Below are 16,845 nucleotides of genomic sequence, written 5' to 3' on the forward strand. Positions count from 1 at the left end.
CGTATTATATAGCAGTGCAAATTCCATTTACATTTCATATATGTGATATTCACTATTTTTTAGTGTTTTATTGTTATAATGTTTTGTGTAAATTCTCACTAGGCATATATTGTCTATCACTCTTCATTACTTCCTTTTTTAATTAATGCATTTTTGTGTTATCTATGTTATTTTTTTTTACAATAAAATAAATAAAATGTGTTTTGCATTCTTTCTTTAAATTTTTGGTCATATTAATTATACTTGTGACCAATAAGTATTTCTATTTTTCTACTATTTCATTATTGTGGCTTATTTTATTTATTATTTTTTTTCAAAAAATTGTAAACACTTGTTTAAGGATTAAAACGGTATTGTTCATTTTAATTTACAATTTCGAAAAAAAGAGAAAATGCCACATTTTTCCAAAAAAAAAAAAAAATATTATGTGTATATATTGTGTACTGTTTTATTGTTCTAAAAAAATATGAAAAATAAAATAAATAAAAATAATAAAATAGTGAAAATAATACATTTATTATTTGTTACCTTTATTAAATTTAAAAAGAACGAAAAACTAACATGTTTTTTTTAGTTGTATAATATTATTAAATTATCCCTTTTTATATATAAATAAAATTAACAGAATAAAATCACAAAAATAAGGTGAAATGCTATAAAAAAAAGAAACGTTTATTTTTCTATAAATAAAAAAACTCAGAAATATACACAAAGATGATTTCTTCCCTTTTACGAAGGCCAATTATTGGTAATTAAAACAGAAAGAATAAAAAAATAATTAATATAGTATAGCATAATATAATAGTTTGAATTGCTAATGTGTGTATTTTTTTATCGCATATGCTGTAAACTATAAAGCCATTTGAATATCCATAATTATTATAATTTAACTTTTTAATAGATATAATAAATAAAAGGTCCTTTACAACAACAAATAATATACTGAATATATATGATATGGATAATATTGAAGCAAATAGAAAAGGGATAAATACTGAGGATCCAGATATATATGAAAAATATGAAGTATTAAAAGCAGTAAAGACAAAAGAGAGTTTAAAAAAATCGTTAAAAAAATTTAGAGAAATCGTTAAAAGGGAAACATCAAAAAAGGGATATAATTCATATTATGGATGGCCACCAAGAAATAGAATAAAAGTCGTAGACGACGAAAAGGTAATTCGAAAAAACTTGGTTGAAATATATATGTGATCATTTTTCTTGGATATATTATGTTTGCGCTTATAATGCATGTTAATAAGAAAATCGAATTTATTATTTATCTATTTTTTTTACATTTTTTCTTTCTATTTCATACCAAATTAATCACAATAAAATAATGACCAATTGATAGCTTGGAGCATACGGAAGGACGTTGTTTGTGTTTAATAGATCAAAAGGTATTAATGAAAAGGAGCCTAATTTATGTATATGCTGCAAAAATAAAGGTATATTACTTTTTAATAAGCCTGAATTTGAGAGCCTATTAAAAAACATGAACACCATAAAACATCAGCTCGAAGAATTTGCGAAAAAAATTTAAGGACAAACTATTCAAACATTTTAACCTTACACACACCACATCCACATAAAACATGTATATATATATAATATAATACATAATATATATAATATATGCATGTGTGTGCAGTGGAAACTTTTACGTACCGCCATTTAACGGATATACAAACTTTTTATGATATATTCATATTTAGTTTATCTTCCTTATAGTTCATTTGAGCAATCCGATTAAACTGTTGTACATATTTATGTGAACTATTTGTAACATTTTTTATATTTACTATATAGAATAATTATAAATATATTTTAATATTTGTTATTTATCTTAATTATAAAAAATAATGGGTTATTTTTTATATTTAATTAAAATTTTTTTTTATTGAATTAGTAATACATTTTATTTTTGTTTATTATTTTTTCCTTGCTCCGACCTCATTTTTGGAGAAAAATTATAATAAAAAAAAATTTAATATAACAAACAAAATTTAACATATAAGAAAAATAATAATTATATAAAGTAATGTGGAATAATCCGCATATTATGTTGTGGCATATAAAAAAATATATATATATATATATATATATTATAATAAATTACCCTATTAATTTTTTTCATATATTGGAACTAAATAAAGTTGGTATGTATTTATATGTACATATTTTAAGAATATAATTTATATATTGGTTTTATAAATGCAAAATAAATTTTATATAATAGTAAAACAAAATAAAGAAACACAGAATTGTATAAGCATGGTACTTTTATATGGAATTTTATCAAATAATTATAAAAATGGAGTTGAGAGAAAAAAAAATTAACATAAGCTCGACTGTCTACTTTAGAATAATAATGTATGTTATATAAATATTTTATATGTATTTTAAGAAAAAAAAATTATATCGAAATAATTCAAACTATCATTCCATATAATATATATAATTTTTTTATAAGAATTCTAAAATTATTAAAAGAAAATGAAAGAGCATGCCTCAAAAAACAATATTTATGATAGTAATAAACAAAATATCGAATATGAAAATATAAGTAAAAGTATGGGAACAGATGAAAATTTAAGTGATGTTTCAGTATCTACTATAAGTAATAGTACAGGTATTGACTCAGATTTATATAATAATGTTATTAAAGATATTAAAAGAGAAAAAAGAATAAAAAAATATGCAGAAACAAATGATATAGAAATAAGATATAGTAGTGAATCATATAGAAAACATAAAAAAAAATATACATCCAAGGACTTTGGCAATGAAAAAAAACGAACACGAAGGCGAAAGGATAAAAGATCTAGTTATGAAAATGAACGAAAATATAAAAAAGATAGAAAAAAAAGAAAACGCACACATTCGAGATCACGGAGTAAAGAGTAATAATAAAATTATCATATAATTTGAATTGCTATTGAAAATTCTTAAATTAATTAGTGCATATATTAATGTGCTATTTTTCATTTTCTATGGTTGTTCTATATTAATATACCGTATGTACTTCAAAATGTGTATATGTATTGATTTATTTGATTTTTTTTGACGTCCATTTAAGTCGGCATTATGAAAATATACCACAAGACCCTTTCAATCCACTATTACTAGCATATGAAAAAAACAAAACAAATATACATAAGTAATATTTAAAAAAATAATCTTTTATTTATTTCTTATTTCATTTTTAAAGTTACAACTTGGGAATATTATAATACTGTATAAATATGTGAAAATACTACACAAATATACTTGTATTTTTATAGCCAAAAAAAAAATGGAGGAAAAGAAAATACGAATGATCGATGGGAGCATGATAGGTATATATACAATATAAATTATAATTTTATAAATACAGAATATTTAAAAAAAATAATAATAATTTTTTAGAGGAAAAAAACAAATATTTATTTTACTACATTATTATTTGTCTTTTTAATTTAATTATATTTCGGATTTTTGTACAAGATATGAAAGTACATCAAGCGATGAAGGGTATACATTAAAACATCAAACATTTGATTATTCTTTTCCACAAGGAAATATAACAGAATTAAGGGAAAATATATGGAAATCCAAAGCAGGGGTATTTATTAAAAAAATTAATTTATTTGAGCATAAATTTAATGAATTAAAAATATGAAAAAATAACACTATTGTTAAGAATTAGTAATATTAATATAAACTAATTAATATATCAATATGTATTATATACACTTCAAACATTTTATAAATTATAAAAAATTTATAGGGAGTTTGTTTGATGCAAACAGAGGAAAATATGGACTAAGCGAGGAATACGAAAAAGGAGAAAAGGAAAAAAAAAAAAGACACGTTTGCATAAATCAAACAATAGCTTAAAATCTTAATGGATTAATTTAGTGTACACGCATATCAGAATAATCATATGATATGCATATTATATAACTTTATTTTTTTTGTAATATTTTATATTTTTTAAAACTTTAGTAAACCGTCAAAAATAATTTGTCCTATGCATATACAATTATACAATATGTGCCCATACATATTTTTTTAAAATAAAATTTTCTATATATATTGTATATCGAAAATATAAACTGCACGTTATTCAGTATGCTATTATAATTCGGAAATAATAATTTTTTGTTTTTATATGTATGTTAATTACTCTATATGAGTATTTTTGCCAAATATATATATATGGATATGCTTGTCTTATTTTGTATATTTTTTTAATATATTGAAATGATAAAAATACATATACGTATAGAAAAATAGCATAACGTATATGTATATATATACAACATAGTATAAAATATTTAAATGGATAAATTATATGGCGATTATGATAAAATTTATGAACAGTATAAGCAAGTGAACATATATAAAAGAAAAACTGAACAAAATGAGGAAAGTGGAAAAAATGGAAAAAATCGAACTAAAAAAGAAATGAATGAAAAAACGGCAGGATCTAAACAAAAGGATAAAGAAAAAAAGGGAAATATTTGTGAACCTATCGAAGAAGAATATTGTAAATTAAGCAGTGATCTTAACGTAGTGGATGAAGTTGAGCATTTATTAAAAGAAAGAAAAAAATATAATAATAAAAATAACAGAAATCATAAAAGCGTTTGCAACAATAACCATGATGATAACACTTACAGCGATGTTGATCTTCATAACAATGGTGATAATATTAATAACAATGATTTAAAAGAAAAATTTTATAATGAATATAAAATAAGAAAAAAAATAAGCATAGAAATTAACAAAAAAATGTACAGTGATTCGGAAAATATGATCATAGAAAAAAGCAAACCTTTATTTCATAGTAATATGGATGGTAATGAAAATAGTTATGTTTTAAAAAAAAAAAAACTTAAAAATGATGATTACAAAATAATAAAAATAAAACAAAATAATAAGGATAAAGCCAAATTTTTTATAATATTTTTATTTGTCATATATTATATATTTTTTTTTTTTCACTATATAATTGATATACAAATAAATCAAATATTTAATATAGTTGTTAATACATTTATAGTCATAATTATAACTGCAATGTTATGTTATATTTATTTTCTTAAAACAAGAAATAAAAAACTAAAGAAAATAATTTTTTATATAACTACATATACAATTTTATTATATTGTCTACATATATTTAACACTGTACTTCATTGGATAAATATCTATTTAAATTTTACAATGAGTAAAAAATTATATTTAAAATACAAAACTTTATATAAAAATATATCATTCATATTTTCTTATTTCAGTTTTGATGAAATTTTTTTTTTTCTTTTAATATTTTATTCCTCATTTTTCATTACATCCTCTTTACTGTCATTATGTTTATTCTATTACATATACAACTTTATCAACTATTCATTTTGATGTGCCTTTTTTTTTTTATAATTTTTCTGATAAATTTTTAATCCATACACAACCCTGTCTTATTTAATTATCTTTATAATATTTTTTTAAATGCGTATCATAAAAAAACTTAAACTCACACTGGCAGTTAAAGGTACAAATAAAAGGTTATATATTATCCATATGTATAACATTTTTTAATTATATTTTGCACAAATTGAAAAAATCATTATTTTAATTTTATTTGCAAAATGGAAAATTCTAGAATGAGAGATAAATATGGAATATAACATAAAATGAAAAATATTGTGGGGCCCTCAAAAAAATGGGTAAGAGTTAACAGATCAACATATATGTGTAAAAAAAATAAAAATTATATATCACATTGAACGATATTCATCGTATGCTGTATTGAAATCTCGTGGATTTTCTTCAAAGCTTTTATCATATATATTAATTCTACTTGCTTTTTTTTTATTTGAACAATTTTTTTCGGATTTTTTTTTTTTTTTTTTTTTATTTTTCTTGAGCTGTTCAAAATATTCAATATATCCATTTTTCAAGTTTTTTAATTTGGGTATACTGCAAGGGTACTGTAATAAGGGGCCATGGAAATAAAAAATACGAATGTATGTATGTGAAATTAAATATGGGGGTGTATATGTTTTACTATATATTAATGTCTTTAAATCGACAATGGACATTTTTAACCTTTGCGCTCAAAACATTTTGGGTAAAAAAGGCATTCTTAACAATATATTCAAATGTACTTTCTGTAAACATGTAAAAGCAACGTAAAAATAAACCTCAGATTAATAAAGATATTTTCCTATTATATATATATAGATATGCATAAATGTGAATTTCAATGTGATGCCTTATTATTTATTTTGTCTTATATTACTTACCACTGTCAACATTATAATAATTCAAAATTATATCATCAATCCTTTTTAATGTACTTTTTTTTTTTTCTAATTTTTGAATTAATTTTTTAGCTTCATCACTCTAAAGTATTTACAAAGAATAAAAAAAAATACTATAAGTAATGCTATAATTAAAAAAATTATAATATTTTTATAAAAAAATACATTAAAATTTGGATAAGCCATTAACATCATAATATCGTCTATTTCATTAATAAGGGATGGCTAAAAAAAAAAATATATATATATATATATATTTATCTATTGTTATATATTAACATTTGTGTGCAATCTTTATTAAATAACAAAAAAACAAATTTAAAAAACAAACCTTTTCGTTCACATATGGAGCCAATTCTTGTTGTGAATATATGATAGCCTCGCTAATATTATTCTGCATAGGGTAAATGTATATATTTAAATGAAAATTATTAATAAAATATGTAAATTATGGGTAAAAAACTATTTTGGTATATGGATATAACTATGTTCGAAGTATATTTTTTTTTAATTTATAACATTTAAAATTAACTTCAATAATTTTTGTTTCTTTAGATAAAAAATAAGATCTTTATGTTTTTTCAAAATCTAAAAATGTTAATCAAATAATAAAAAATTTTAATGGGTATAATGTAACGCATAAGTTGATGGGATAATGTACGCTGTTATAGTGAAATGTTTTAAAGACAAAATAAAAAAAATATATTATTTGTTTACTCGTTCATCTAAATTGTTAATATGCTCTATAGCTTCTTCTATTTTGTTATTCATTATATTGTCTTGGATCAAATATCGTAGCTTAACAGTTTCAATGGGCATATCAGCTATAAAAAAAATATGCAGGGTTTATGTTTTATTTAGGAACTTTAAAAAGTGTAAATATACATCTACACAATCATATATACTTATATATATGTTTCCAAAACAATTTATACACTAGTATACACATTTTCCTTATAAATATAAAATTGTGAAAAAAACATATTTTTCTAATTTAATGGTCTATCTTTAAATTTGTTAATAATAATATAAAAAAATCAGTTCAAGGATGACATTCTTTATCATCATTCTACATAGTAGTATGACAAAGATTTATTTGCGCTTAATTTATTATCATCATTTTTTTTATATCGTTCAACTATCTTTACAATTTAATAATTATACAAGTTAAATATTTTGAAAATATTATTTTTTTCTTAAATTTTATTTGATTGTATACTTACGCTTAATATTTGTTTCTTTTTGAAACTCCAATGCAACATCATACATTCGATGGACACAGAAATAATTCATCAACACTTCATTCAAATCATTTTCATGAATTTTAATATATTCAAATTCCTTTAGCCAGTTTTTCCTTAATATAAAAATAATTTTTTTTTTCAGTATTTTCACACTTAACATAGATATGTCGTATCATCATGCTCTATCATGGAATATATATATATATATATATTCATTCTTAAAATATATGTTATTATATAAAATGTTTATTATGTATATACGAAATAATTGATTTATAAATTAATAAAAAATAATAATAATGTCTTACTTGTTTAAATATATGGTACTAGTTTCTCCTAAGGAATCCTCATTCATTGGTATTAAAATAGAAAACACAAAATTGATGTCCGGTTTATTTCCATAAATTATATATCCACAATTATATATATAAAACAAAACTATTCAAAAATATTTCCAAACATAAAATTGTAACTTCAATGGGGATAAGCGTATATATATATATATACTTATTTATTTATTTTACAGGATTCATAAATAGGAAGAATTATATATAAATACTATAAAAAATAAAAAAAAATGTAAGGGCGGAAAAAAATTAGTAATAAAAAATTTGCGTTGTAATAGAGTAACAAATCTGTAATGGATATGCAAATAAATAAATCATGTTTATTTATTAATTACTCCATTTTTATACAATACTTGAATCAGCGCCCATATTTATATAAATAAATATTTCATACCAATTCGCAGATCATTAAAATAATTGCACACAATATTAATAATAATATATTTCAGTACAAATAATGCGCATATAAGTGTTATAGAGAAAAAAAAATCCACAATAGCTGTAATATTTTTTAAAAAATTCCATGGCAACTTATGAAAACAAAATATATTATCAAATTGAATAAACCCATAAAAAAAAAAATATATATATATATATATATATATATATATAAACATTTAAAATATTGAAACGCATAATTACATTCCTTTCTTTTTTAATAAATTAAATGTATGCATGTATATATCTTTTTTAATACACATTAAAAACGATTTCAAGGAGTGATTATTATTTTTATTATGTGGAAAAGTGGAAACTTCATTGTTATAAAACATGTGGCATCGAGGTAATATACACATGTATACATTATTATATAAGTCATATTTTATAAATATAAATCAATTTTTTTTTTATAATTATTTTATTTTCATATAATATATTTTTTTAAAGTGTGAAAGCATGTCATCATTGAATAATTTATTAATTTTTTCCGTTTCCTTCTTTATTCTCATATAATTTTATAGGAGTATTAACACTGTTGTGTAATTCATGTCGATATGTAATACATAAATGGCACGTTCCTTTATTAGGTAAGTGAAGTTAATAGTAGAATCCCAGGATAGAAATAATATGGGATATGCTCATACTTAAAAGAGGTGAAATAACTATATTCGGCTGTTTTTTATTTAAAATGTATATACTAATTTATTTTTATTACAAATTTATAGGGGTTGATTGTAATGCTAATCCTAGACATAAACAAGTTTTATCAAACCCAGCACCTAGATCAAGAGGAATTCCGAAATATTTGGAAAAATATATTTTTTACAAACAAGCCGTAAGAAATCCAGTATATAAGTCTCAATTTATTACAATGTACACTGCTGGTAAGTAATAATAAAATGAAATAAATACAAAAATATATATTAATCTGTATATATGCTTCGCAAATAAGAAACAAATATTGTTTTATAAATTTGTCTAAATTAAAAAATTATGTTTTTTTTTTCTGTTTTGTAGGAAGAAAATATAGACAGCAAATTAAAAAAACTGCATAATGATTATATGAATTATTTATAATATTTTGTGTGTGAAAATTTTTATAACATTTAATAGAAAACATAATATTATTTTTTGGACTTGTTTGACAATATAATTGTATAGTTACATAGAAATATTTTAAATAATTATTTTAAGACATATATTAGTTAGAGTTAAAATAATATACACTTTAAGTTAAAACATTTTATATTTAATAAAATGAACTACATATTATTACAAAATTTTATACAAAAAAATTATTTTAAAATAAAAAAAAAAATACAATTATCAAAAAAATAAAAAAAATAAGATCATAAAATAATAATAAAAATTACAATGATAGTGTCAAACCATAAGTACAAGCTATTTGAGCTATTAATAAAATTTATATATGGTGTTTGATGATTTATATATATAAAAGCGTAGTTATATCAAAAATAAATAATTTGATAAATAAAATAAGGAATATATGTGGTAATTATCATACCATCATTTGTATTAAAATTTATATATTATATGCATGTCTCCAATTCAATATTATACATTGAACTTATAATAAATAATTTTATTTTTTTTTTTCATTATCTTCATCATCATCATTATTATTAATTATTTCATCATCATCATCATTGTTAATTATTTCATCATCGTCATCATCATCATCATCATCATCATCCCCATCATCCCCATCATCATTTCCATTATAATTGTTAAAATTATTTCCACCATTGTTTACATTTCCATCATCTGGTACAGGCTCTGTTTCCGCTTTTATATCATTTTCTCCAAATGTTTGATATTCGTCTTCCATTTCAAAATGTGGCTGTACAAGAGGGTTATTAAATGATTGACATGTGCATTTACCATCATTTGTTAAATAATTGATTAAACTGTAAAATGCTGTAATAAATATTAACTTTTTGAATGCCATTTTTTCTTAACAAAATATATTTTCGGATTTAAAAAAAAATATACAAAATTTTAATTATTATATATTTTTATAAAATATAAAAAGTTGTGATTTATTATAAAATTTAATTTGTTTTTTGAGTAAAAACACCAAAATTTTTAAAACAGTCTGGTCATATAAATTTATTTTTAATTATAAAAATTATTTTATTAAAAACTTCATTATGTAAAAAAACTAAATGGAATTTAGTAGATAAATATTATTAAATAAGAAGGTTAAATATTAATAAAAAATAGTGTATGAAATACAATTTTGGGGTTAAATTTTATTTTAGCAAAGTGAGAATGAGCTTTAAAACCTTACAATTTAAATTCTTTTTTTTTAATCTATGGTATGCTTATATACTATATTTTTTCTTTTGTATATAACTTAATGATGCAAATTATTTTTCACATATTTTATATTTTTGCATATATTATTATTTTTTAATGAGCTTAAAAAAAATATATAGATTTTTCTACCTTTCTTGATAATAAATAGTTTGAGCTTTATAATTTGCTTACAATATAAAATTAAATTAATAAACCAAGGAATAATTTAAAATATAAGATTATAAAAATCAAAAAAAATATTAAACAATAATTTTTCAATAAAATTATATTGTATATAAAAATAAATTACAAATTAGTATATTATATTTGTAATATATTAATAATTTGTTCATATATTTTTTCTTAATAATTATATAATATTTGAATTAAAAGTTTTATAAAAAATAAAATATATAAAAGAGAGTAATTAATCTTTTCTATTATATTATACACTACTGTTTAATGAGGTATATTTATAATCATTCTTCATCGTATTTAAGTTTTGATGTTTTATTAAAAGCTAATGCAATTATAAATCTGAAATTTGGTAAAGCATGCATTTTTGAAAAAAACAAATTTCCTGATATATATAAATTATTATTTAGTTTGTTTTTTTAACTTTGGACAATACCTTATATAATTGCACAATTCATATGTATAATGTGTAAAATGTTAAAGGAGCCGTGCGTATAATATATTAGCTTATTTCTAAATTAAAATAATAATATACATTTCAAACTATATAACAAAATTAAATCATAAACAAAATAGGATAATAAATGAAATAACTTTCCTATGATATTATTAGCTGACTTAAGTGTTTATAAATATTATGACTTACTATGAGTATGCATTATAAAAATAAATTATGTCTCCCCCCCCATTCATTCTTATAATTATTTATTCTTATCCATTGATATTTTTTTAACTTAAAAAAATATATATAGTTATAAATATTATAACTTATATTTAATAATATACTGCGAAATATAATTTACCAATGTTCAACTACATAGTCCTGTTTAATAAATGAAAATTTTCCATATTCTTATACATTCAAATTAGGATATAAAAATGGATATATTATTATGATCAATTTTTTTTCCATTTAACCCCTCAAAATGATTTACCAATTTTGCATTGGCTTTATATGGGCCAATTTAAGAAAGGTATTATTTATGAAATTTAAAAATGTTATAATATTAATGACAAATAAAAATGTCTTTTACTTTGAACACACTATTGTCATTATGCATTATCCATATATATATATATTGGGGCTGTCTATATATTTGCTTGTAATTTTTTATGTAACAAATAAATGGAATAAAACCATTACCCAGGAATATGGGGTATACGTATATATATTTATTTATTTTAAAAGACGATTTCTTTTGAAAAAATAAATAAAATAAATAAAATAAGATAAAATAAAATAAAAAAACCTTAAAAATAAAAAGAGTACTTATTTTGTTTCATATACAATTCATTTATGCATTTTTTAAAATAATTAAACCAGCTAAATAAATTACATGAAAGGTATTTTACTATCCATTTATTTTTCCTATATTTGAAAACAAAAACAAATAAATTAATGAGAAACTGAATAATAGCTAGCCCTACAAATTAAGTTTAAATAATATATTACATGTTCATATTTCCTATTATATGAATAAAATCATTGCTACATATTTTCATACTCCTTTCTTGTGCGTACTATATAATTCCGTTATTTTTTTGTGGAATATAAAAATAGTAAACATATTATATAATATACCATTTTCTCCATATTATAATATATTAAATATATATACAAATATTATTTAATAAAATATGTATAATATATGTTGAAATCGACAATTTTAAAACATTATATGTTTGGCGCATGTATACAATATATATATTTCTTAAGTTTATAATATGATGTAATATAACTAGTATATGCAAATTTTTTAGCATAAAAAAGATTCACAAGGAAATATTTATTGTATATTCACACAAATATCTTTAAAATAAGGACATGTTATAAGTATATTTGTGATTTTTTTCTTTGTTCAATTTGATAAAGAAAACATATAATAAAGCATAAATACAAAAACACATATAATAATATATATTTGTGATAATAATCATAATAAAATGGATGGTGATATTGTGGTTAATGAAAAGTTTGATTTTTTAATGCTAAGTATAGCTAAGGAGTGTGGAGATATAAACAATTTTATGAACATATTTTTTTCGTTTTTATTAAGAAAAACTGATTTTATTACTAACTCCAAAAATATAGAACAATGTGAAGAAGTTGTTTTAAGGGTGTTGAAAAAACACTATAAAAAAAAAGATGAATATTTAGTCAAATTAAAAAAGGAATATGAAAAAATGGATGAAGAAAAAAAAAAAATATTAGAAAGGGAAAATAATATAAATAAAACAAAAAATGGTAATATAAAAGATAAAAAAAAAATCGAAAATAATAATAAAGTTGTGGAAATAGAAGATGATGATTATGACAAATTAAAAAAAAATGATAAAAAAAATATGAACGAGTCAGGTAAAAATAATAAACAAGAAGACCAAATAAATGAAAATAACAAACAAATGAACAGTAAATCCAATAATAACGAAGCATGCTCAGAAGATGATGATGATGGCGATTGTGAACCACCAAAAGGAAACGGAGGAAAAACTGAAAAGTATACATGGACACAGACACTAGGCACTGTAGACATGTATATAGATGTAGAAGAATTCATAAAAACAAAAGATATAAAGGTAGATATAACATTTAAAAAATTATCCATAAAAGTTAAAAATAATATATATATTGAAGGAGAATTTCATAAGCATATTAAACCCGAAGATTCAATTTGGACACTTGAAGATAATCGAATAATTCATATTTCGATTGAAAAATTAAATACTATGGAATGGTGGGCTACAGTTATTAAAGGTGATCCAGAAATAGATGTAAAAAAGATAGTTCCTGAAAATTCACGTATGGAAGATCTTGATTCTGAAACACGATCCGTTGTAGAAAAAATGCTTTATGACCAAAAGCAAAAAGCATTAAATTTACCAACATCTGAAGAAAAAAAAAAATTTGAAATTTTTGAAAAATTTAAACAAATGCATCCTGAAATGGATTTTTCAAAAGCTAATATTAATTATGGAAACTCATCCTCGGGTAATATGTTTTTCGGTAAATAATTCAATGGCTATCTTTTATTGTATAGTTGAAAAAAAATTCACTTTATTTTTATTCCAAATAGATGCTATTCTTTGTTATGTTTTTTTCACACATATATACTTTTGTTCATACTTTTAAACATTTTGATTTCAAATGTGTATATGAAAATAGCAAATTTAAATAAATGGCTTTTAAGTTCAAATTGTCTTAAATATGTAAAGATAATTTGTTAAGGCATATATTATGTAGTGCATATCAGTTATGTAAAAAAATGAAAAAAATGAAAAAAAATATGCCTACACGTATATAGGATGAACATATCCATCCTTACCATCTTCGTAACTTCAATAATTTTTCTAAGAAAACATGGTTGAGGAAAATTCGCGTTAGACACATAAACATACACAAAGGTAAATGTTAAGAATGTATCCACAAAACAGTTTATTATACATTCTTAAATTTCATGAGAGCAGGTTTATTGGGATTGAAAAAATAATCTATTTGATCATCTGTCAAGGAATCTCTTTTTTTTTTATGTGTTTGTATCAAATCTACAACAACATCTATGAGTATTTTTTTAATTTCACCACTAAGAAGTTCCCCACTTTTATATTTTTCTCCAATTTCATTTAATTTATCATCATCATCTAATAAATATCTCAAATATTGATATGATATATCTTTATCAAGATTTCCTCCTTTTTCTTTATGTTCTTGAATGGTTGCGCCACCTCCACTAAAAGCATATTTATTAATTTTATTTTTAATTTGTTCAGGTGTATCTGTAAGAAAAATAACACTATTATTATGTTCATTTAAACCTGTTTTATTTCCAGCATCTTTGGTGTTAGATCTACCAGATACTGATTCACTACTTTGTCCATCAGTTTTTTCTGACTTCTTTTTAGTGCTACTCATTTTTGTATTAACACCCAACAAACTAGGCATAAAAATAGAGTGAATAACAACTGGTTTGTGTAATCCCAACTTAACTGCAATATCCCGACTCAATCGAAAGTATGGATCTTGATCAATTCCCTGAGGAACTAAACATGGCAAATTTTGTGGCAAAAAATGTGGAAAACATCGAGAAAAACATGGAGCAATTTGAAAAGAAGGATAAGATAATTTTCCTATATTATCACTATGATCAAATCCAAATATATTCATTGATTGATTTAAAGTAGTTTTTTTATGTATAGATAAAACAGTATTATATAAATTATGTACATATTCTGTATTTTTAAATATAAATGTTAATTCTGGATTTAAACCAACTGCTATTATATCTTTTACATTTTCTTTTGATAATTTATTTATATAATCCAATGAATAATTTTTATTAAATAAAAATTTTTCATCATCTGATATTTGTATAATTAATGGGACATTAAATACATCTTGTAAATATTTACAAAAATAAAATGGGATCAAATGACCTAGATGCATAGATAATGAAGATGGGCCTCTACCTGTATATATATAAAAACTTTTGTTTTTTTCATAATAATTTAATAAAAAATCTAAATCTCTATGACTAAAAAATATATTTCTTCTAATAAAATGATGAGCTTTCTTCTTAGTTAACATTTCAATTCTTTTTATGTGCTCTTCTTTAATTTTTGAACATCCAAATTGTTTTATTAATTTATTATAATCAATACCATCTCCATTTATATTAACATTCCATGGTGTTACTTCATTTGATCTTTCATATCCAATATTTTCTACACCTGATGGGGGTAAAACTTTATTTTTTTCTAATAAATCGTCAACGTTTATATATATATATTCTTCATTATTTTCTCTATTTTCAACATTATTCAAAATATTATCATTTTGACGATATCCATTTGTTACTATATGTTCACTGTTTGTACAAACTTTTCTAATTGGACATAAAAGAAAATTATATAAACTTTTTTCATTTTTATATAATGTACTTAGTTCTTCAAAAGTATACATAGGATTAACAGAAAAATGAACTTCCAATGATTCTTTATTATTTATATATTTAAAATTATTTATTTCTATATTTTTTATTAATCCAGTGTGTTTCAATATTCGATTTCTATTACAATTTATATTCCATTCTTCTAATATTATTAAATTTATTTCGTTTATATTTTTTGGCAATCCAAAATTATCATATATACAATCCCCATAAAATTTATCCGCAAATGATCTTTCTATTTGATAATTATAAAATGGCGCATTTTCTAAAATCTTATTTTTTACCAACTTTTTTATATCATCATATTGGCTTATTGTTGGTTCACTTTTTATTGAATTTACTGTCAAAATACCTATAAAATTTTGCTGAAAAAAAAATGGAAAAAATGAGAATTTTCAGGAATTTGGGATTAAAAAAAATAATTGGAGTATGAGGCATGAAAAACACAGATTCATATAAACTCACACTCATCATTATAGAAATATAAAATAAACTACTTTCTTTTTTATGAAACACTAGAATTGACATTTTCAACATCAAGGAAATTATTCCTAATATATATATATATATATATACATATTTCGAGGTATCATTATTATTACTTTTTTTTTCACACTTTCAGTGGTTCGACTTGTTGGTATCTGAAGAATAACACAAAGAGCCCCCTTAATTATACTTAGTGCTGAATCTACGTAAATTGTTTTTAGTTTTTCCATTTCTTATATTTGATTTGTATTCTTTGTATTTAAATTATCCCAGCTTGAAAAATGTCAATCATCAATGGCTTTTCTTTTAATATAATCAATTATTTTTTTTTTAACTAGTATAAGGGAAAAGGAAAATGGAAATAAACAGTTTTTTGTTTAAACTGAATAAATATTATACATTAATATTTTAAAGATCTATCATTATATTATATTCACATTTTGTTCGAATTTCTTGTATTTTTTTTTCTGCTTTTCATAATATTTATACATTTGAAATTTCTGTAAAATAGTAAATTTTCAAGGGAAAAAAAAATGCATTTTTAATCTGATAGCACAATTTT

At 21.2% G+C, this 16,845-nt stretch overlaps 8 protein-coding genes and 1 non-coding gene across 9 annotated transcripts; 5 read left to right on the forward strand and 4 right to left on the reverse strand.

Annotated features, from left to right (window-relative positions):
• Window positions 1-714: 714 nt before the first annotated feature.
• Window positions 715-1,543, forward strand: PBANKA_1350000 (conserved protein, unknown function; the record flags this gene model as incomplete). The annotated part of the gene is made up of 3 exons (XM_034567129.1): window positions 715-748; window positions 902-1,176; window positions 1,355-1,543. The coding sequence occupies 3 exons, from the start codon at window positions 715-717 to the stop codon at window positions 1,541-1,543; spliced, it is 498 nt and encodes a 165-aa protein (XP_034423657.1).
• Window positions 1,544-2,496: 953 nt separating this feature from the next.
• PBANKA_1350100 (conserved Plasmodium protein, unknown function) lies at window positions 2,497-3,808 on the forward strand (the record flags this gene model as incomplete). Its single annotated transcript, XM_034567131.1, has 5 exons — window positions 2,497-2,903; window positions 3,080-3,160; window positions 3,285-3,338; window positions 3,487-3,604; window positions 3,770-3,808. 5 exons carry the CDS (start codon window positions 2,497-2,499, stop codon window positions 3,806-3,808), a joined length of 699 nt encoding a protein of 232 aa, XP_034423658.1.
• Window positions 3,809-4,323: 515 nt separating this feature from the next.
• On the forward strand, window positions 4,324-5,400 carry PBANKA_1350200 (conserved Plasmodium protein, unknown function; the record flags this gene model as incomplete). Its single annotated transcript, XM_034567132.1, has 1 exon — window positions 4,324-5,400. The coding sequence occupies one exon, from the start codon at window positions 4,324-4,326 to the stop codon at window positions 5,398-5,400; it is 1,077 nt and encodes a 358-aa protein (XP_034423659.1).
• Window positions 5,401-5,759: 359 nt separating this feature from the next.
• Window positions 5,760-7,904, reverse strand: PBANKA_1350300 (RanBPM and CLTH-like protein, putative; the record flags this gene model as incomplete). The annotated part of the gene is made up of 9 exons (XM_034567133.1): window positions 5,760-5,972; window positions 6,091-6,152; window positions 6,288-6,387; window positions 6,471-6,530; window positions 6,637-6,699; window positions 6,825-6,893; window positions 7,023-7,129; window positions 7,529-7,662; window positions 7,858-7,904. The coding sequence occupies 9 exons, from the start codon at window positions 7,902-7,904 to the stop codon at window positions 5,760-5,762; spliced, it is 855 nt and encodes a 284-aa protein (XP_034423660.1).
• PBANKA_1350350 lies at window positions 7,336-7,430 on the reverse strand. The gene has a single exon (XR_002688187.1). It is a non-coding gene; the product is annotated as a small nucleolar RNA snoR19 (small nucleolar RNA).
• A 763-nt stretch (window positions 7,905-8,667) lies between the features above and the next one.
• On the forward strand, window positions 8,668-9,392 carry PBANKA_1350400 (conserved protein, unknown function; the record flags this gene model as incomplete). Its single annotated transcript, XM_034567134.1, has 4 exons — window positions 8,668-8,680; window positions 8,859-8,924; window positions 9,063-9,221; window positions 9,355-9,392. 4 exons carry the CDS (start codon window positions 8,668-8,670, stop codon window positions 9,390-9,392), a joined length of 276 nt encoding a protein of 91 aa, XP_034423661.1.
• A 548-nt stretch (window positions 9,393-9,940) lies between these two features.
• Window positions 9,941-10,306, reverse strand: PBANKA_1350500 (parasitophorous vacuolar protein 3; the record flags this gene model as incomplete). The annotated part of the gene is made up of 1 exon (XM_034567135.1): window positions 9,941-10,306. One exon carries the CDS (start codon window positions 10,304-10,306, stop codon window positions 9,941-9,943), a length of 366 nt encoding a protein of 121 aa, XP_034423662.1.
• A 2,489-nt stretch (window positions 10,307-12,795) lies between these two features.
• Window positions 12,796-13,863, forward strand: PBANKA_1350600 (nuclear movement protein, putative; the record flags this gene model as incomplete). The annotated part of the gene is made up of 1 exon (XM_034567136.1): window positions 12,796-13,863. One exon carries the CDS (start codon window positions 12,796-12,798, stop codon window positions 13,861-13,863), a length of 1,068 nt encoding a protein of 355 aa, XP_034423663.1.
• Window positions 13,864-14,287: 424 nt separating this feature from the next.
• Window positions 14,288-16,513, reverse strand: PBANKA_1350700 (tryptophan--tRNA ligase, putative; the record flags this gene model as incomplete). Its single annotated transcript, XM_034567137.1, has 2 exons — window positions 14,288-16,162; window positions 16,400-16,513. 2 exons carry the CDS (start codon window positions 16,511-16,513, stop codon window positions 14,288-14,290), a joined length of 1,989 nt encoding a protein of 662 aa, XP_034423664.1.
• Window positions 16,514-16,845: the final 332 nt, after the last annotated feature.

The sequence above is a fragment of the Plasmodium berghei genome, assembly GCF_900002375.2.
Source record: "Plasmodium berghei ANKA genome assembly, chromosome: 13".
Taxonomy (NCBI): domain Eukaryota; phylum Apicomplexa; class Aconoidasida; order Haemosporida; family Plasmodiidae; genus Plasmodium; species Plasmodium berghei.